The 20,343-nt window shown below is 55.0% G+C and overlaps 1 protein-coding gene and 1 long non-coding RNA gene across 2 annotated transcripts in view; one reads left to right on the top strand and one right to left on the bottom strand.

The window, feature by feature from the left end:
• Positions 1-20,343, top strand: part of MAN1C1 (mannosidase alpha class 1C member 1) — a 151,788-nt gene that overhangs the window by 110,324 nt on the left and 21,121 nt on the right. The window contains exons 3-6 of the mRNA XM_025278710.3: positions 7,171-7,286; positions 9,664-9,744; positions 14,103-14,197; positions 19,765-19,891. Of these exons, the coding sequence (XP_025134495.1) occupies positions 7,171-7,286; positions 9,664-9,744; positions 14,103-14,197; positions 19,765-19,891 (419 nt within the window). The remainder of the gene's footprint in view (positions 1-7,170; positions 7,287-9,663; positions 9,745-14,102; positions 14,198-19,764; positions 19,892-20,343) is intronic.
• On the bottom strand, positions 15,427-18,265 carry LOC123332227. The gene is made up of 4 exons (XR_006549030.2): positions 18,124-18,265; positions 17,841-18,030; positions 16,056-16,102; positions 15,427-15,582 (listed from the first exon to the last, which is right to left on the bottom strand). It is a non-coding gene; the product is annotated as an uncharacterized LOC123332227 (long non-coding RNA).

The following is a 20,343-nucleotide window of genomic DNA, read 5'->3' as shown; positions in this document are numbered from 1 at the left end:
CAACCTGCCCCACAGCCACGTTGGTTTCTTTGGAAGCTGAGAAAGACATTTGTGTTGTTGCTTTACAGATTAAGAAAAGTCTCTGGATTGTATCATCAAATTAAATGCAACCATTAGTATTTGGCTCTGGGGATATTGTGGTAATAGGCTACGCCTTGGGTGATTTTTTTTTTCTATCTAAATGTTCTTTCTGGAGCTTATGTTGCCCAGCCTGACCCATTTCTCTTTGCTAATACAATGTCACATAAAAACCTCATCATCATTAATATGGCAGAGTTGGAGAGGTGATACAAACCACAGTCCAGCAGGGCAGGGTGGTTCATGGCCAGGCAGCCCCCAGGGGAGGAAGCCGTGGGGTCCCAGGGTCCTTCCCTTGTAGAGCCTGACATAGAGTGAGACAGATAGCTCTGTGCAGGGCAGTGGTGTGACCCGCTCAACCATTCTGGCCAATCTGGCCATAGCCTGCTGGGAGGGTCTCCTCTGTCGATTGGCACCAGAACCTAGAGCACAGAGTTAAGCTTCCCTGGACGTGGCCACCGAAGATGCCCACGTGATAGGTTCAGTCTGTTCAACCCACACATTTACCTTTAATGCCTCTGGGTGCCAGACTGTAGCTGAACATGGAAAGATATGAATGAGCCACAGCCCCTTCGAAGCCTTCCCTGCCCCGGGAAGGGGCCCCATTATTCCTAAATACTCATCAGGCAACTGTGATGGGCAGGAATTGTTCTAGGCAGTGGAGGACTGCAGTGCACAAAACAGAGCCTCCCCTCCAGCAGTTTACGCTCCGTTGGGGAAGACAGTAAACAGGGAAGCAGACAGGTGTGTAACGTTGCCAGGGATTAAGGTGCTGAAGATAGAGAGAGGGAAGAGCTATCACAAGTGCCAAGGCCAAGGCCAAGGCTCTAGGGCTTGGAGGGCTCCGGGAGCAACAAACAGCTGGCATGAAGATAGGGAGGCCAAGCAGAGCGAGGAAGCCAGGGCAGGATCACAGCCCTCCAGGCAGGTGGGGAGCCCTGGGAGGGTTTTGAGCAGAGGAAAGGCATGACACGACGTGCATTTCTGTAGGTGGAAGGCCAGAGAAGGTGAGGAGTGGGTAGAGGCTGGACCTCTTATGAAGACAGAGCCACCAAAATCTGCTGCAGGACAAGATGTGGGGGTGAGAGATGAAGAGTCAAGGGCTTGGGGCCACAGCTCTTGGGAGGAGGGGGTTGGCATTCACCAAGGGGGGAAGACTGTGGGAGGGACAGGTTGGGAGGGAGGGGCAGGATTTGCCTTCAGACAAGTTGTAGGCGAGATGTCTCTAGATCTCCAAGTGGAAGTGTGAGTAAGGCGTTGTTGAATAGTGAGTCTGGGCTGGAGGTTGAGGTCCTGGGTGGATATTTAAATCTGGGAGTCATCGGCACCACGTGGATGGTATTTAAGCTGTGAGGCCAGATTGAGTCACTAAAAAGAGGAAGGAGAACAGACGAGAGGCCCAAGGACAGAGCCCCAGGCTTTCAAGGCCTGGCGATGAGGAAGAACCAGCAAAGAAGCTGGAAAGAAGCAACCACAGAGTGAGAAGGAGAAGCAAGAGGAAGAGGGGCGTCCTGAAGGCCAAGACCCAGCCCAGAGCCAGAGCAAGGCCAGGGACTCCTTGCAGGAGGTGGGCCAGCCGGATCTCCTCCCTCCTGTCTGCCCACTCCACTGGCAGCTGTCTCTTGAGCCTGGAGGCGACCCTGCTGCAGGCTGAGCCCCTGCTGCTACAGAGGACAGGGCAGTAAATTGACAGCTCCGTTATGCTGGAGAGAGGGGACCACTTGTGGAGATGAGAGTGCACAAGCCTCGAGGGTGGGCCCCGAGGGGCTGGTGAGGACGTCTCAGGGAGGGTGAGACTTCATGCAGATTGTGGGGGGAGGATCACGGTGGCTTCCTGGCCAAGGAGGCCCTGGGTGGGCTCTAAAAATCCTGCAGGAGAAGGGGGGATAGGCAAGGCAATTCTTAGCAGAGTTTGCAGAAGTATCACAGAAGTCAGGGCAGGTGCTGAGGCTGCAGGGAATGGTGGGTGGCATTGGGGTTGGGGGCTCTGGCCTTTGGGGTAGCAGGGAAGGGGTGTGAGAGAAGCCCTGGGAGCGTTTGGCCTCAAAGAACTCACAGTCTATTTAGAGCCTCACAGTACAGGGTGGGAATGAAGGTCACCCGAGTGAGAGGTCTGGGAAAGTTCTATGGAAGCTCTCTGGGCAGGAAGAGGTTGGCTGGGTGCAATCAGAGAAGGCTGCCAGTGGGAGGTGACCTTGAAGAAGGTGAAGGCTTTAATACATAAATGCCCAGATGCACAGAGAAGCTCTCTTGTCAGAGGAGACCACACATGCAAATGTAGGGAGGGCAGAGCACGCAGCCTGTGTCCAGGAAGCAGAGCTGGATGGGAGATGATATTAGCCAGATCCTCTGGACTGAGACCCAAAAGGCCTCACCCCCTGTCCCTGGTTGTTGCATGGGTACTGCAAAGCCTTTGCAGGTTCCTGAGCTGGGGAGGGGCACAGTGGATCTGGTTTTAGGAAGACAGGTAAGGTGACAATGTACAGGGTGAATCAGAGAGGCCTGGGAGGCAGGTAGACCTTTTCGGAGGCAAGTGTGCAGCCAAGTCCGGAGAAGGCAATGGCACCCCACGCCAGTACTCTTGCCTGGAAAATCCCATGGACGGAGGAGCCTGGTAGGCTGCAATCCATGGGGTCACTAAGAGTCAGACCCAACTGAGCAACTTCACTTTCACCTTTCACTTTCATGCATTGGAGAAGGAAATGGCACCCCAGGCCAGTACTCTTGCCTGGAAAATCCCATGGACGGAGGAGCCTGGTAGGCTGCAGTCCATGGGGTCGCTAAGAATCGGACACAACTGAGTAACTTCACTTTCACTTTTTACTTTCATACATTGGAGAAGGCAGTGGCACCCCACTCCAGTACTCTTGCCTAGAAAATCCCATGGATGGAGGAGCCTGGTAGGCTGCAGTCTATGAGGTTGCTAAGAGTCGGACACGACTGAGAGACTTCACTTTCACTTTTCACTTGCATGCATTGGAGAAGGAAATGGCAACCCACTCCAGTGTTCTTGCCTGGAGAATCCCAGGGATGTGGTTCCTGGTGAGCTGCCGTCTATGGGGTCACACAGAGTCAGACACAACTGAAGCGACTTAGCAGCAGCAGCACAGACAAGTCAGGGGTGGGAAGCAGCAGACACAGGTGGGACCCGTGTGACGCTTTTCCTTTAAGTTGAGGTCAAGACTTTTACAAGCTGTGTCTAGTGCCCCATGGGGTGGTGAGAGACCAGTAAATGCAGGAGTATCACAAGGCCTCAGTGACCCTAGAAGACTTTGTGGAGGGGCTGCCCAGGGCCAGCTGGGGGCAGAGAGGGTCACACTTCTGCTTGTAGGGTCAAGCTCACATGTACCCATCATCGTGCCAGCTCCTTTTCATCCACCGCCCCACTTAACCCTCCCAGCAGCCTTATCAGGTTGGTCCTACTGTATTCATCTTGCAGATGAGAAAAATGAGGCTCAGCGAGGTACAATGACTTGCCCTGTCACACAGCTAGTACCTAATGGAGCCAGAATGTAAACCCATGCCTCCCTGGGCCAGGTCAGAATTTCAAGGTGAGCTAAGGGACCCCAGAAATAAGAGCAGTAAACTGATTTGTCAAGCGCTTACTCCAGGCCAGACATGTACATGTGCATTTAGGCTGGGCATTATATGATACCCTTGTCCCAGCTCAGGAACCTTCAGTAGCTCCCCAGTACCCCGGCCCAGTGGCCTTTACCTCATTTTACAGATGAGAACTTTGGCACTTAGAGGGGATATGTTGCTGACCCAACCTGGGATTTGAACCCAGAGCTGTGGTTTGTTTCTTTGTTTTTTAACAGACCCCACTGCCTCTATTCCTGGAGGAGGAAATGGCAACCCACTCCAGTATTCTTGCCTGGAGAATCCCATGGATAGGGTGAGCCTGGCAGGCTACATACAGTCCATGGGGTCACAAGAGTCAGACACAACTTAGTGACTGAACCACCACCACCGCCTCCTGCCCCGGCAGAAAGAGGAGCCAGCGGTGTCCTTTGTGAACAAGAGTTCAGAGCTGGAGCTGGGGGCGTGGGCTGCTGCGGCCCAGGGAAGCCGCCGAGCCAGCTGCCTGACTCTCTGCACCCCTCTGGTTCTTTCCCGACAGTCTGTGGGCCTGTTGACTGAATGGACGGATCTCTTTTTCCATGGGGGAGCTACCCTAGACGGGCCACAGGTGCAGATACAGAGAAGGTATCACGCCTTCTGTCCTGCCTGGCGGCCGGGCCACCAGGTAACCTCTGGCCTGAAACGAAAAGCTTTCCAATAAGTGACTTCCTGGCCTGCGGCCCAGCAGGGTGGTGGCTGGGGGCGGGGTGAGAGGAAGCTGAGAGCCAGGGCAGAACCCTGCCAACAGATCTCTTAGTGAGCGGCCTCGGGAGTGTTTGGGAGGACAGCTGATCACGAGGCTCCCTGGCTGCCCTCCTGGCCCAGCCGAGGTCCCGAGGCCTCTGGGCTCAGGGTCAGCCCAGGAGATGGAGGGCCCACGGGGTGAAAACACCCGGCAGCTTGGGGACAGGATCCAGAAATCAGATACTCTGGGCCGCCTCGCCCTTGGCCCTGAAGAACACGCAGCTTGGGCTTCTCTTCTCCTCACTGATCGGAGCAGCGTCCTGGCCCCGCCAGGAAGGGGGCTCAGCTAGCAGGTCCGAAATTGTTTCCCAGCGAACCGAGACATCCTCATACGGAAAACACATTACATGTGGCCCAGCCTGGGGCTCCTCTCCTCCCTTGGCCTGAACTTGAAGGGGATCTCTCTGGGTCCTCGTCTATGAAATCTAGGGGTGAGACAAGGCGGGGATCTCAAGAATTCCTCCAGGCCCTTAAGAACTCAGGTTTGAGGCCCTGTGGTGAAGGGAAGGCATCAGAGCCTGGAGCGTGGATGCCAGGCCAGCACCCTTGGGTCTGGGCATGTCTCGTCCGTGTGTGCCCCATCTGTGTCCCAAGGCCTGAACACCTCAGGAGGGTCCAGAGTTCCCATGAACTGAGGTCGGCCTTGGACACCTGCCTGGAAGCAGCCGGGATAAACCAGGAAAAGATCGACTTTGTTTGGCTTTGAGTATGTTTTCCTATTAATGCTTAAGTGTGGGAGGGGTTGATATTCTGGAAATTCAGTTCAACCCAAATGGCAGAGCCATCCCAGGACACACGTCTCTGGACTGGGAAGTGAGTCGTTTACCCCACCCCCTCCCCCCACCCCCCGCCAGCCCTCCCACCCTCTACTTTTCCTTGCCAAACCCTTCCTCCTGGAAATGGCTCTTTAACCTTCAGACTTAACTTTCAGCCAACTTCTCCTGGGTCTACCTCCCATCCTTTTCCAGGGCATGCCTTTTATCTGACCTTGCCCAGCCTAGAGAGGTGGTTAAGTGTTTGAGTTTCATAGGCATTACTCTGCAAAGTCAACACAAGTGAGCAGTGAGGGAAGCACTAATTAAGGAGATCAGACACTAGCTCTGAATGCAGGAGGGCCTGCAGAGCTGTGCTTCAAACTCAAGTGGGGCTCCGCACCCGTTGGCCAGCTCTGGCAGCCTCTGGGGGAAGGAGTACTCTGCAAGGAGTACACTGAAGGAACAATACTCCTCTTAAGTTACCCCCTAGTCCCTGGGGGATATTACTGCTGCCTGTGATGGCTGTAGTACAGAGTTGATGGGAGCCTGCCGTCTCTTCCAGGAAGCCCTCCAGGTGGCACCCTGCCATCTCTTCCAGGAAGCCCTCCAGGTGGCACCCTGCCGTCTCTTCCAGGAAGCCCTCGAGGTGGCACCAAGCACATCTCTTTCTCCCTCCTTTCCTCCTTCACCATGCTCTACAAGCCACACTCTGTTGTCCCACATGGGGAGGTCTTCCTCGTTGCTTTTCTGTCCGGCTTGTGAGGGGGAAACGGTACAGTGTTCTCTGCCTTTACTCCCAAGACGGGAGTCTGAAGCCCAGGGGTGGCCGTGGACTCTTTAGTCTGTGTATGTATTTGGTTTCTTTGCTCAAACTGTCTTTCCTTTTTTTTTTTTTAGGCAGAAATAAATTTCTGGTTATAAAAATAATCCATGAGCTAGAAGCAATCAAAAAGCACCTGTAATCCTCACCCTCAGAGATAACCACTGAATCACTTCCTGCCAGACTTAATTCTGTACCAGCTTGTCCATACTGGCAAACAGTAAAGAAATTATACTCTGCTTTTTTGGGGGGTTTTTTTTGCAATTTAATTTTTTTAGCTGATCAGATCCTATGGATATCTCCCCAACTAATAGTCTTTCTCACTCATGTGAATGTGTGCATAAGCCCTAGTTTGTACATAAGCCACAATCTGTATAACTGATCCCCTATTATTGGACTTGGAGCTTTTTCCCCCCAACTTTTACCCGTTATATTTGGGGCTTTCCTAGTGGCTCAGATGATAAAGAATCTTCCTTCAAGGTCTGCCTACGAGACCTGGGTTCTATCCCTAGGTTGGGAAGATCCACTGAAGAAGGGAATGGCTACCCACTGCAGTATTCTTGCCTGGAGAATTCCATGGACAGGAACTTGGTGGGCTACAACAGGGTCACAAAGAGTCAGACACGATTGAGCGACTAACACTTTCACTTTTCACTTTTTCACCCATTACATGTTACTGCAATAAATACCTTCCGGGGTAAATGTTTATGAACATCTTGTTTCTTAGCATAAAATAAAGAATGGAATTGAGTCAGAAGACTAGCAAATTTTTAAAGATTTTGTAGACCAAATGCCAGTTCGCCCACCCCTCCCCTCACCCTCCAGCATCACAGAAAAGTGGTAGGTACCGCTTGGTGCTGATAGTTGGCTTGCTGGTGGACATAAAAGTGAACCAAGGTCTGGGAAGCGGCTCAGCCCTTGATCTTGTCTCCCCGACCCACCACCCCCTCTTTGCTGCCCTGAGGAGGAAGCAAAGGGAGGACTGTGGATCCCAGATGTGCCTTTAAAGGCTGGTGACCCTGGAGTCTCCCTGAGTTGTGCCTGGGAGCCTGCCCAGGTATTTAGAGGAGGCCTGGCGAATGGTGGCTTATGGTTGGGGTGGAAAGGATGAGAATGACCCTGGGTCACGCCCTGCATCCTCTGTGCCTGCAGGAGGCCTCAGCGGGGCCACGGTCATCGACTCCCTCGACACCCTCTACCTCATGGAGCTGAAGGAGGAGTTCCAGGAGGCCAAGGCCTGGGTCGAAGAGAGCTTCCACCTGAACGTGGTGAGTCCAAGACCTCCTGGGGTACTAGGGCTGGAAGGGGCCTGAGAGGTCAGCCGCCCGCTCGCCTCCCATCTCTGAGACCCAGGCTGCCCAGCAGGGCATTCTCAGAGCCAGAGCTCCCAACACTCTGTGCCAAGTGCCCTCCCCTGTGACCAGCCTTAAGGTGGGGGATGTCCCACAGCCCATGAGTATCTACCAGCCTGAACTTCAGGCACATTGCTCCCACCCAAGAAGCTCCTTCTGGGGACTAAGTCTGTCAGACAAAACAGCTGCAACAGGGGAAGCGACTCTAGGAAGGGAGAAGTGGCTACCCGCTTGGAGCTGCCCTGAGCCGGAGCACCCATCTATGTGCCCCTGCGCTGCCCTCTTGAGACAGGTGAGGGGGCACAGAGGCCATGTGGTGTGAGGCCCATGGCCAGGTCTGGGACCCTCTTGGTCTCCAGCCTTTGCAGGCAACCCTGCTCAGGACCTCAAGGACCAGACCCTTGGGGAGGGAATGCTCATGCGTGTGGATGGTACAAAAGCCTTAAATGCCAGATGCCTGCCTCTCCCAGTGATTTCCCAGCCTGGGCTAAAGTGACAGATCCATCCTGGCAGTCTCAGCTCCCCTCAGGGAGAGGCCGTTTAGGTGGTCTGGGGAGCAGGACGTGGAGACAGACGGTGGGGTCATGTCAAAGCCCACCGTCAGGCTCCAGCCGGGGCTCCATGAGTGACAGGTCCTGCTGTGAACAAGACAGCTCCTGTAGCTCCTGGCAGAGTGGCTGCCTCTGCTCCTAGAGGGGCCCGTGTCACCACAGAGCAGGGCAGAGAGACAGGGTGGAAGAGGTCTGGGAGAGCGACGCTACAGGGGACGGCTCGGCCTGCAGGCTGGGAAAAAGTCATGCGACCTTCCTGGACTTGAGTTTCCCACCCAAAAGACGGGGCGATGCTGGTGCCTAATTCACAGGCTTGTAAGGATGGATGACCATGGAGGGTTGTAAAAAGCATTTGATAACACACTGTAAAGTCCACTGCGGATAAAGTGATGCCATCATCCCTGTGATGATTTCGAAGCTTGTGACTTTTGCCCAGTCTGTGTGAGGTGAAGACATGCAGAATCCTGCCATTTCCTATGGGAGCAGAGGCGGGAGAAGGCTGGAGTGGCTCCATAGCCCATCTGGCCCCTTAGCAGATGGTGGGAAGAGAGTGGGCCTCAGGCGGCTGCCCGAGGGGCCGGGTGGTGGCAGGGCTGGGGAGCCTAGGGACATTCAGGCAGCCCGGGAACAGTTAGGGAGTGTCCCTGGAAGAAAGCCAGGTGGGGGCTCTTCACCTCTCTGAGTCTGGGCTTTCTCATCTGAAAGGTGGGTGTGATGACTTCACCAAGGACTGGAAGGCAAAAGAGAGGACCAGCTTTGCAAGTGCTCTGTTAGTGGACAAGCTCTCCCAGATAAAAGGATGGCCGTCATTGTCATCAATAACCAAAGACTGCAGTGTGGGAAGCGTGGAAAGGGAACCCTCGGGAGCAGGGGGGGATGATAACAGGTACCTTTTTGGAGCCACACCCACCCCTAAGCAGGCACTGGGCAGGCCTCTCCCCTGCCCCAGTCAGCATCTGCTGTCCACCCACTCAGGAAGAGGAAACTCGGAGCGGGAAAGGCTGAGTATCTTGCCCAAAGTCCCAAAGCCAAGTGAGTGGCTCAGGTGGGATATTAAGCCAGATCTGGTCCTTAGCGTGATGCTCCAGTACCCCTGCTTCGCTGTCCAGGCTTCAGAAAGAAGACGCCAATGTTGAAGGCGAGTGTGGGTGTACCCTGAGGGCTGCGGAGCGGAGGCTAAGAAAGTGCTGATTGCCTGTCAGGATCTGCCTGGCAGCCCTCCTTTTGCCCCAGAACCTCCTCTGAGAACCTAATGCTTGCCCTGTCACCCCGAAGAAGGGCCACACCAGCCTCCTGCAAAGCCAAGGGGGCTCCGTCAGAGAGGGGAGGGGGCCAGACTGGGAGAGGATTTGCCGGTCCTCGGGCTAAGCTTCAGCCGGCAGCTCCCCCCGCGCATTCTCAAGCTCCTTGGAGAGCAGCCAGGCATAACTTTGCTCCGATGGCCTCTGGCAAGGGCCGGGGAAGGAAGCCAAGCCCAGTGTTTATTTGGAACTCTGTAAATGTGCGGTAGCTGCCGCCGGGCAGGTGCTGATCCCTCTCGCCTTTTGCTCTGAAAACCCCCACCGCAGGGAGCCTGACCCGCTGGGCAAGGGCTTGGAGCCTGGTCCAAGTGTGGCCAGGCCCGTGGGGCAGAGGCGGTGGGTGGCAGGTGTGACCTGTCTCAAGGGCCCAGCAGGCCCCAGGGAGCCCTGCAGGGATCTCATGAATGTCCCCTCTGCCCTCCCCATCTTTCTGCCCTGCAGAGCGGAGAAGCGTCCTTGTTTGAAGTGAACATCCGGTACATCGGAGGACTCCTCTCAGCCTTCTACCTGACGGGAGAGGAGGTGAGTTGGCCTCTTGAGGCCCCTGGGTCATCCTGGCTGAAGAGGGCTTGGGAGAACACCAACCCCACCCCCTCATTTTATGAAGAAACAGGGGTTCCAGGGGATCCACATCCCGTCTCCATAGGGCCACCTACAGATTCTTCCTCCTCTTCTGTCCAGCGCGTCCACTCTGCTGCTCAGAACTGGCTCCCACGGTTGGTGGTAAATCTTTAAGGGCAGCTGCTCTTGGGCCAGACACCAGCTCCAGGTCTCAAGGGGGTGACCCCCTAGGGAGGTGGGCAGCCACTGCTGGCCACTCAGCCCAGGCCAGCTGCGTTGGCTTCCAGAAGGAGAGCCTTGAAATGAGGCAAGAAGGTGGAGCCCTGGGCACGGAGTAGAAAAACCTGCCTGTCACCCTCACGGGGCACCTGCCTGTGGCTTTGAGCAAGTTCCTTCTCCCGCTCCTGGGCCTCCTGCCTTCCCCTCCATGGGGTGATCCCAAGCCCATGGAGTCAGAGAGCTCTTGTGAAATGGGACGAGAGGGAAAGGGTTCGAACCCAGGGCTGAAAGAATCCAGAGCCCATGTTCTCCGCACTGTAAGGAACCCTGAGATCACAGAGCGGGGACTTCATCCCTTGGGAGTGTCCGAGGATTGAGGGGCAAGCTGGCTGAGTCCCCAGCACATGGGTCACCCATCAGTCACGTCTCCATTACCCAGGGGGCTGCACCGCTCTGCGCATCACTGCTGTGTCCACTTAGAGACAAACAATGGCCCTGCTCCCTGCCGGCGGGGAGCCTCTGCCGCCGCTGCCGGAGGAAGTCACTGGGTTGCCCCGGATGCCAAGGGTGTGGAGGCAGCAGTGAGCCCTCGATCTCTGGTCGCTCAGGGCCCCTCTCGCTCAAGCCTGATCTCCTCAGCAGAGATTCCTGCTTGTACCAATTTGTCCCCAAATGATGGATGTGAGAGTTGGACTATAAAGAAAGCTGAGTGCCAAAGAACTGATGCTTCTGAACTGTGGTGTTGGAGAAGACTCTTGAGAGTCCCTTGGACTGCAAGGAGATCCAACCAGTCCATCCTAAAGAAAATCAGTCCTGAATATTCACTGGAAGGACTGATACTGAAGCTGAAACTCCAATACTTTGGCCACCTGATGCGAAGAACTGACTCATTGGAAAAGACCCTGATGCTGGGCAAGATTGAAGGCAGGAGGAGAAGGGGACGACAGAGAATGAGATGGTTGGATGGCATCACCGGCTCAATGGACTTGAGTTTGAGTGAACTCCGGGAGTTGGTGATGGACAGGGAGTCCTGGCATGCTGCAGTCCATGGGGTCGCAAAGAGTCGGACATGACTGAGCAACTGAACTGAACTGAACCGATGGTCCATGGGAACCCTGCGAGCCACCTGAGGCCTGAATGTCATTTGAAAAACCCCAAGACAGGAAAATGACGTGGAGTCGAGGAAGGCACCAGGCTCTGCCCAGGCACTCCCCAGCCTCCTGTCAAGGATGGGGGAGGAGCTATACAGCTCAGGGCCCACCGGGGTGGGTGTAGGACCAATGATTTCTGGCGGGCAGAGCAGGCAGTGGGGTGTGGTGTGAGCGCCGTGGTCCAGGAGGCCCCAGGAGAGTCCGATCGGCGCAGAGCCCCTGAGCAGGCAGGCTCCCGGGTGGTCAGCACTGCCCCGTCCCCCCAGACACGCCTCCCTGACCCCTCCCTCCACGTGGCAGAGACCAGGCTGCCCTAGCAGGTATGCAGACCAAGAGCTAGAGAGGCATCTGGTGCAGGTCACACAGGCTCCTGTGGCCTCCTCCCGCGGCCTGGGTCCTAGCTCTTGCTCAGCCTGGCCCGGCATCACTGCTTGTCACCGGGACTTGGCCACACGAGGGTGAGGACGCCCTCCTCTCTCCTCCTCCATCTTGCCCACAGTGGGTATCCATGGGGTGGGCTGTTCCCACGCGTGTTTGTGGAATGGATGGTGAAGGAGCCCCCACATCCCTTCCAGTGCTGAGGTCTTTCTTGCCACAGAGGGAACCCGCAGGAGGTGGAGCCCCTGAAACTCCGCTCCCAGGAGAAAGACAAGTACAGCCACGGCCGCACCGAGTGACATTCGGAGCGCACTTTACAGCTTGTATAGCACATTCACTTACGTTCATCCTCTCATCTGATTTCCAGAGGACTCTCTGAAGCAGCCAGGGCACGCATCACTGTTCTTTGTGCAGAGGAGGCTCAGAGACAGCACTTGGCTCACCCAAGGTCACGCAGCTGCCCAGACGGGAAATCTGAACCTGGGCTCTGACTCCCAGTCCAGAGCCCTTTCTGCTCTGTGGCACGTAATTTCTGCCAGTCTCTCTCACCCCTGTTTTGGAACTAGGAGGCCACTGCCCATTGTTTACCATGACTGTCTGAGGCCGACTCTCTCTGTGTTGGTCAGCGTGTGGCCTGGAAAAGAGCAACATAACATAGCTCCACAACCTCGGGCAAATTGCTTCTCTGAGACTCAGTTTTGTCTTCCCCAAGGCTGTTGCAAGGATTGAAGTTCACGTAGATAAGATGCATCATTTCCAAACGATAAGGAGGACAGGCTTTCTATTCCCCATGGTACTACTCCTATCTACACAGTCCCCCAGCATCCTGCCTGGGATGGTTGAGACTCTGCTGAACCAGTTGGCAGGAGGGCCTTCCAAAGGAGATGTGGTTTGCTGGGAGAGAGGAGCATTTCAGAGCAGTTAGCTTGGAGTCCTTGAGCAGAGGGCAGCCTGGAGCTCCAGCCTTGTGTGAGGTCCCTATGGTTCCTTTGTGCCTCTGTGCTCAGCCCCCCTGGGGGTCAAATGAAGATATCAGGACCTTCAAACAAGAGCCCCTTGTTACTGAACCAGTGGCTTCTGGGGTGACTCGAAGCTTTGGAATCTGGTGTCTAGACAAACTCCCTTGGGATTCTGCTGTGCTGCCCCTGTCCGCACTTCGAGGACCCACTGTCTGGCACTGGACATTATCATCTCGCACCCATCACAGCCAGTCCCCAGGTGCAATTCATCCGTCTCCCTCCCTCCCTCCCACCCTCCTTCCTAAACAAGAACCACACCTGCTCCACAGAGCCCTCTAATCCACATCCCAGGTGGTGTCCACAAACTGCTTCTCCACTGTGGTCCCCAGACGGCTGTCTGAGAGGCTATAAATTGCATCTGTTAGAAGGAGAGGCCTCAGGAACACTCCGTCTTGCAGCAACACGCAGTGGGGTCCAGCGCACTGAGACCCCCTTGGAGCCCCAAAGGGAAAGGAGATGTTTGTTGTCTCACCAGGAGTGGTTGCCTGGGGACTTGCATCTCATCTTTTTAAAAAATAAATAACCTTTTTGTGGGTTTGCTTTTATTGTAAATAGCACAGAAAATAGAGATAAACCAAAAGAAGAAAATAAAAATCCTCCATGAGCCTAGTCCTTTGGGAAGACCATTTTTAATATTTCAGTGTTTTCCCAACCTCTCCTCATACGAAAGTTGAATTACACCATTGTGAAATATTGTCTCTTAATAGATCATAAACCCCCTTTTTTTTTACTATAAAATAACCGTCTGCAACATCACTTCAGTGGTTGTACTTAAAAGCCATAATTTCACCATTTCCCTGTTACATGATATTTAGTGTATTTGCACTTTTTCTACTATTGTAAACAACACTGGAATAAATAGCCATAAAGTTAAGTTGTCGGAACTTCCTTGATGATTTATTTCCTCAGAGGGTCACAGGTGATTTTGCATTAATCAGAACAGTTTGAGCAGCCCAGAGCCTTGGGCGGGGCCCCTGACACCTGGGCTCCCTAGCCATCATGTCCCTGGGTTAGCCATTCACCTTTGCTGCTGTAAAACAGAACGGGTGGGCAGAATGTCAGTGGGAAAGGCCCTTCCGCTGGGTTTATGGTGTGGGGGAAGGCAGAGGTTTGCTGAGAAGTGCATGGAAGCCAAGTTGGGGAGCAAGGCCCGGAGCTCCCAGTCCAGTGCTCCTTACGTCCTGTCTGAAGGTGCTTCGCGTGTGCCCAGCCTGGGCAGCACTGGCATTGGTGGCCCGCTGCCCTGGTTGCTCCGTCTCCCGACAGTCACCCTAATCACGGCATAACCACTGAGCCTTCATCCTGGTCCTGACACCACAGGAGGTGCTTTACAACCGCTATCTGATTTTCCTGCTCCAGCAGCCCTCTGAGGAAGGTAGTACGGTCCTTAATTTATAAACGAGGAGGGGAATTGAGCCAGGAAGTCATGGAGTCAGGTTCACGTCCAGGCCTGTCTGACCCCAGAGCCTCATAAACCTCCCACTCTGGGTCCAGCAGCCTTGGCGGGCTCCTCTGCCAGGATTCGCAGTGCCCTTTGACTCTTCCTTTACAGGTGTTCCGGATAAAGGCCGTCAAGCTGGGAGAGAAACTCCTGCCAGCCTTCGACACCCCCACGGGAATCCCAAAAGGCGTGGTGAACTTCAAAAGGTAGGATGCCTTCTCGTTTCCCCTTTGTGGCTTTGGCTGCATCTGCATGGAAACTGAGGCACAGGGTGGCGGGTGGGGGGCGGGGTGGGGTGATTCTGGTGTGGGAATCACAGGGAGTGGGTGGCATAGTGAAAGCCAGCCTTAGCCAAGGGCTCAGCTGATCTTCCTGGTGTGGAGAGCAGGGTCGCCGAGCCTCTGGGATCCTCCTGTAATGCTGCCATGACTCACAGCCCCACAGCTGTGCCCCAACCACCCCCCTCCTCAGCTGAGATGCCTGGCCAGGAGGGTCATCACACCTCCCACCACAGGCAGGAACCTGCAGCCGCTGGGGAGTCAGGACCATGGACAGAGGGACCTTGGTTTGCTGACCCTCACCCTCAACCCCTTTCAGAGTTAAGTCTCAGGAACCCCAAGGGGCTTCTTGAAACATCGACCCCATGGAAGCTCAGACTCCAAGGAGGAAAGACCCTGGCTGAGGTCACATAAGCCAGTAAAGGGCCACCTAGGATATGAGCCCAGGACTTCCAACTCCATTTTCAATAATATTTATTGTGAGTCCCCCCTATAAAAACAAATTCTTCTCACAAAAAAAAAAATGTGGATTATACCAGAAGTGTTGGATAAGACCCAAAATATCACACGTGACTCCACTAAGCAAGAAACCACTGGTATGCTTTGTTTTACTGGCCATTGATTTTCACTGGCTGCTTCCATCATTTTCCCTCCCGATGGGTTGCGTAATTCAGTGTGGGAGCTAGCGTCTTCCTGGACGTTCACCAAGTCCCAGAGCCAGAGTGGATGAGACCTTGGGGGACGTGGCTGGAGCAGGTGGAGCCAGGCTGAAGCTCCAGCCCGCTCCAAAGCCTTTGGGGACTTACCTGCGTCCCGCTGCTTCCCAGAGGGGAAAGGCGGGGTGAAAGTCAAGGGGACAGCAGCCAGCAGGCCTTAAGATCCACTGAGGACCATGCAGCTTGCTCCTGGGGACCCCTGTGCACCCCACTGCCTTGCCTGCCCTCCATCTTTTTGTCCCCTGGGCTTCTCGCCGCTTCTCTGGCCATCAGAGCCCAGCTCAGATGCCACCTTCTCCAGAAGCCAAAAGCATCCTCGCATCGCCGGCCACCAGGCACTCTCTCTGCTTTGTTTGGCCCTCGTTACCCTTGTTCCCCACGTTCCCCCACCAGCCCTGCAGCTTCTCGAAGGGCAGGACACACGTCCCCTTCTTTCTTCTCTCCTTCCACACATGTTCACTCGAGGCACCGTGTATGAAACGGGAGGCCGACTCTGATGATTGCTGATTCCTACGTTTATTGAGTGGTCACTCTGTGCCTGGCATCATGCCGACGGTTTCGCTCATTGCCTCACAGGTCACACTCCACACAGCAGTCCTTTAGGGTCAGTATTTATGTTATGGCTGCTGCCCAAGGTCTTCTTGCTCACAGGTAACGGGGCCAACTTTTAAACCATTTCGTTATGGATCAACAGCTGTGCTCCTGATGCCCACCTGGCCCTCCCTCAGGCAGGAACCCTGCAGCCCATTGTTGCGTGGAACAGATCCAGGAGTCTTAGTAGAAGGCACTAGCCGTTCCCCAGCACCCAGGGAGCGCTCTGGGGCTCTGCTTTAGGCCCTGCTACAGCCTGACCCTGGGGAAAGAGCTGCAATATTTCCATCACACTGAACTTCTCGTCCCATCACCTGAAGCAGTTTCTTATCTCAGGAATCTCAGCCCCACAGGGGAGGGTAGGCAGAGTCTCTGGGCTCAGGTAGAGTTCCCACTGCCCCTGTCCGTCCGGAGGAGGTCCCACCCTCTAGGGCCTTGCAAAGAAGAGGGGATTCGGCCTGCTCGGCATCTTGACTTACCATCTCTGGTCTGAAAGGATTCCTGGGGAGTGATGTCACTTCAGTCTCTGTAACAGACCAGCGAGGAACCCTAGGGACCCACTGAAACACCATCTCGGTGCCAGGCTTGACTCCTCAGAGGTGGACAGTTGGATCTCTTTTCAGGCTCCTTTCCCACAAACACTGATCCTGGAGAAACTTGGCCAGATGTCTCGGAGCCAAGACATAAGCACCCTGTGATTCTAACTCTATGTCCCGGGTCTAGCTTCTCGGGCCTCCCTGCCCAGGGTCAGGATAAGACCTTAGCTCAGGCACCCCTCCCTCCTCCATACATGGCACCCCCCTCCCCTGACCCCCAGCAAGCCCCACACGCAGCAGCCCTGGCTGCCTGCCTTTCCCGGGTCCCTCAGAGCCCAGACCTGATCTCACACAGATCCTGACATTTCTGATTAAGAAAGCGCATTTATTTTTAGGCTGTTTGCATGCTGCCAGTGCTGTATACATATGTATGTAAATGCATATTTCCTGGCAACACCTCCCTCTCATTTTCTGGGTAAGAGAGTCTGTTGCTAAAATTGCCTCCTGGTTCCACCAGGGAAAGCGTCAGGGATGTATACAGCCCTGGGGGCGTGGTGCTGAGTGTTGCCTTTGGAGAGGGTGGAGCGGGGTCCACGCTGCTGCCCCTGCCCAGCAGGGCTGGCTGTGGGCAGCTCTGCTCGGGGCCCCTAGGAGGAGGACCGTGAAGGGTGGTGGTCCCTGAGTGAGCGTGACCACTCCTCCTCCCTGGCGGCAGGCCTGGGAGGCAGAGGCAGGGGGCAGCCATGACCTGTGACCTGCAGGACCACTGGACTCTGGGAGAGGGGAGGTGTCCAGTCCCAGGGCCTCTGCACCTCTGCTGCCTCTCCAGGTAGCTCTCACACACTCAGGCTCACACACACGTGTGCACCCCACTGCCACTCACCCTAATCATGAAGGCTCACAGATCCAACCTCACCTTTGCCACATACACTCTCCCATCCCTATGTGCACAGATTCACACCCAAATACATGTTTACAAGTGCACCTTTCTGCCACACACAGGCATCCATGTGGTAATAATTATTCAGGTTTGTCGAATGGTCACCGTGTCCCAGGCACGCTGTTATGGATTCTCTCTCTTGTTCACACAGCAACCACATGGATCCCACTTTAAAGTGATGAAACAGACTCAGAGAGGTGAGGTAACTTGCCCAAGGTCACACAGCAGCAAAGTTAGAAATTAGAATCCAGTCTCTGCCTGGTTCCAGAATTAACAATTGTGTTGATACCATACACGTGTGTACACACACAGAGGCTTCTGCCAGGCTGGGGAGGGGGATTATGGTTCTCTCACACCAGGGGAGAGAACGCAGGCTGCAGGCCCACTTGCCGGCTGAAAAGGCAGGGAGGGGAGCAGACCCGCTTCCGTCAGCCCACCAGTCACAAGGCTGATCAGAAGACCTCCTGGTCTCCGAATGGATGCTGCCCAGAACGGATGCATTAGGGGCACAGAGGACCGAGGGTGTGGATTTGGTTTCAGCTCAGCTAACACTGTCAAGTTACTGTGTGACCTTGCAAAAGTGTCTTACCCTCTCTGAGTAGGACTGTCCTAACCTGTGAAATAAGAATCTTGCTGTCTACCCCTGCAGTTGGATGTGAAGGTAGAATAAGATACCGCTGCTGCCTGGCACATATCAAGAACTTAACTCTAACAGACAACATAATCTAATGTGCATTATTACATAATGGTTACAATGACAGCCATCGCATGCGTAATTTATAACTTACAGTGATTCTATGAGGTGTGGAGATGAGGAGGTCGGGGTCTGCAGGAATTCCCTGACCCGCCTGAAGTCCCCTAGCTGAGAACTGGGGGAGCCAGTTTGTGAGGCCAGGTCGGAGAGGGGAAAGCGCCAGGCCCACGGCCTGCCCCTGCCCGGGGGCTCCACCACTGAAGGTCCTCTTGGGAGGGTGAGCACTGGGAGGGAGGGGAAGGAAGGAGAGGCTCCTGTAAGGAAAGGGAGAACAAAAGACTGCTGATCATGGCTGGGGCTTTTTTTTGTTTGTTTACCTTGAATTTCTCTGCCAGGGCAGGAAGCATCAATTATTCAGGAAGACCTCTCTGGGTGCCTGAGGCTCCCACTGAGGTCACAGGCTGGAGAGAGGTCTCCTGGCCTGGAGGGAAGAGGGACACAGAGGGATCAGCTTCCCCTTCTCTCAGGGTGGATATGGGGCCATCTGGGGGACCCCTGAGGGTCGTCCTCTCTGAGGCCGAGGCCAACAGATCTCAGTTCAACTCCTGCCTCCACCACCTACTGGTTCTGAGCTTCTAAAGACAGCTCACTTCCCTGTCTATTTTCCTCAGGAATTAACGGTGCTTAACTGTGGGCTTTAAATGCAGTCATGATGTGGACAGCCCGCCCCAGTGCCTGCATCTGGAAGCTGTTTTAATTACTACCTAGAACTCAAATTTCCCCTCTGTGCAACCCCTCCCTCCACACCTGCCCGGAGTCAGAGTAATACCAAGGAAACGGGTGTGTTTATTGAGGTCATTGCTCCAAAAGATCCTTGAACTCGATTCCATCTGTTTCTGCAAGAGTTTCCTGAAACCACATCAGAGAGGAGAAAGGCAACCTCGGGGGAGCCCCAGCCCACCCAGATAAAGCAGGGCCCCTCAGCTGGCAAACTGTGGGCCCACACTTGCCCTCCTAGGTCCTTGGGAGACAGAGGGCGGACAGAGGCCAGCTACCGGGGAGCCAGGGTCCCAGCTGCTCCACTTAACTGTGCGATCTCGGGCGGTGACGTCACCATTCTGTGCCTTGTTTTCCCTATGTGTGAAAGGGGCAGATGGGAGGATTACCCGAGGCCCTGCCTCTGCACTCTTCCGCCTTGAAAGCACCCAGTACTTTCAAGGAAAGGGAGGAGGCAGTTAGCTGACAGCCTTCTCTGGCGGGGCCGCCAAGTCATGCTGGTGATCCATCTAAGGCGTTCATGAGACGCGTGCATCTCTGCGGCGAGGAGACCTTCGCTCAGAGAGCCCCTGCTGCTTTCATCCCTAACCTCGGACTTCCCAGGATCTGGGTAGTCCCTGGTGGGTGGTCTTAGAAGAGCCAGCCACCCTTCAGGTGTGGGTTCCACGAAGTTCCAGGTGGGAGCTGTGTGAGTCCACGGGCAGCAGTGACTGTGGAGGGAAGGAAAGGGCCAAGCGGGGTTCCTCTCGTTGTCCCCCACTTTGGACCCCGGCCATGCACTCTCCACACACAGCAACAATGATTGTGAGCGATCAGTTGCCCTTGAACAAGTGGATGGAGATAGAATGTTCTAGGGGGTCTTTGTGGTCCCTGACTGCATTATCCCTATCGCCTGTAAATTTAGCATCATGTCTGTGCCAGGTCTTGGCCACCAAAGCAGCTCTGCCCACGTCCTTTGAGAGCCCACGCACCTTACAGGAGCTGCTTGACCATAGAAACGAAGACTATTGCCTGTCAGACAGCCCTGGGTTTAAATGACCTGTAGGCGAGTTTCTCACCAACCTGAACATCCTCATCAGATAAACGGGGGGTACGAACAGTATCGACCCCCAGGGAGGATTCACTGCGATTGTATGGTGAAGCTCCTAGTCCAGTGCCCAGCACATAGTAGGTGCTCCTCCACGAAGCAGAGGAGCCAGCCCCGCCAGCAGGGGGTGACCCGACTGCTTCTGTCTTTTCAGCGGCTCCAACAGGAGCTGGGGCTGGGCCATGGCAGGGAGCAGCAGCATCCTGGCGGAGTTTGGATCCCTGCACTTGGAGTTCTTACACCTCACCCAGCTCTCTGGCAACCAGGTCTTCGCAGAAAAGGCAAGTCTTCTCTCTTTCCCTCTTTCCCTTGCTGAGAGCAGAGGGTGAGCACTCAGGGAGATGGAGCACGGGCCAGCTGAGGGTGGGGGGCGGGGAAGCTGAAAGCCCGCAGCCAGGGCCAGTGTAGCAAATAGTTGCCTAATTGTACCCGATGCCAGGCGGCAGGGAAGGTGAGAACAAGGAGTAAGCAGGGAAGAGACATGGCTGCCAGTGAGAAGGTTTTCCCTGGTATACGTGTGAGCTCGGTGGCAACCACACATGTGTGAAATCCGGAGTAAGTGCAACCAGGGAAGTCTAGGCACCAGCTTGCATTGGCAGGAACTGGCCACCCGGCACCGAAGTCCCCTTTCCAGAGACATTTAACTTCTTCGGGTGAGATCTGCCTGCCTTAGCGCTTCCAGATGCCCGTCTAGCTCACGCTGTCAGCAGGCTGGCAAAGTGATTTCCCTCCG

This window comes from Bubalus bubalis, chromosome 2 (genome assembly GCF_019923935.1).
Source record: "Bubalus bubalis isolate 160015118507 breed Murrah chromosome 2, NDDB_SH_1, whole genome shotgun sequence".
Taxonomy (NCBI): domain Eukaryota; kingdom Metazoa; phylum Chordata; class Mammalia; order Artiodactyla; family Bovidae; genus Bubalus; species Bubalus bubalis.
Note: the sequence above shows the minus strand (reverse complement) of the source record. Positions and strands in the feature narration are given on the sequence as shown.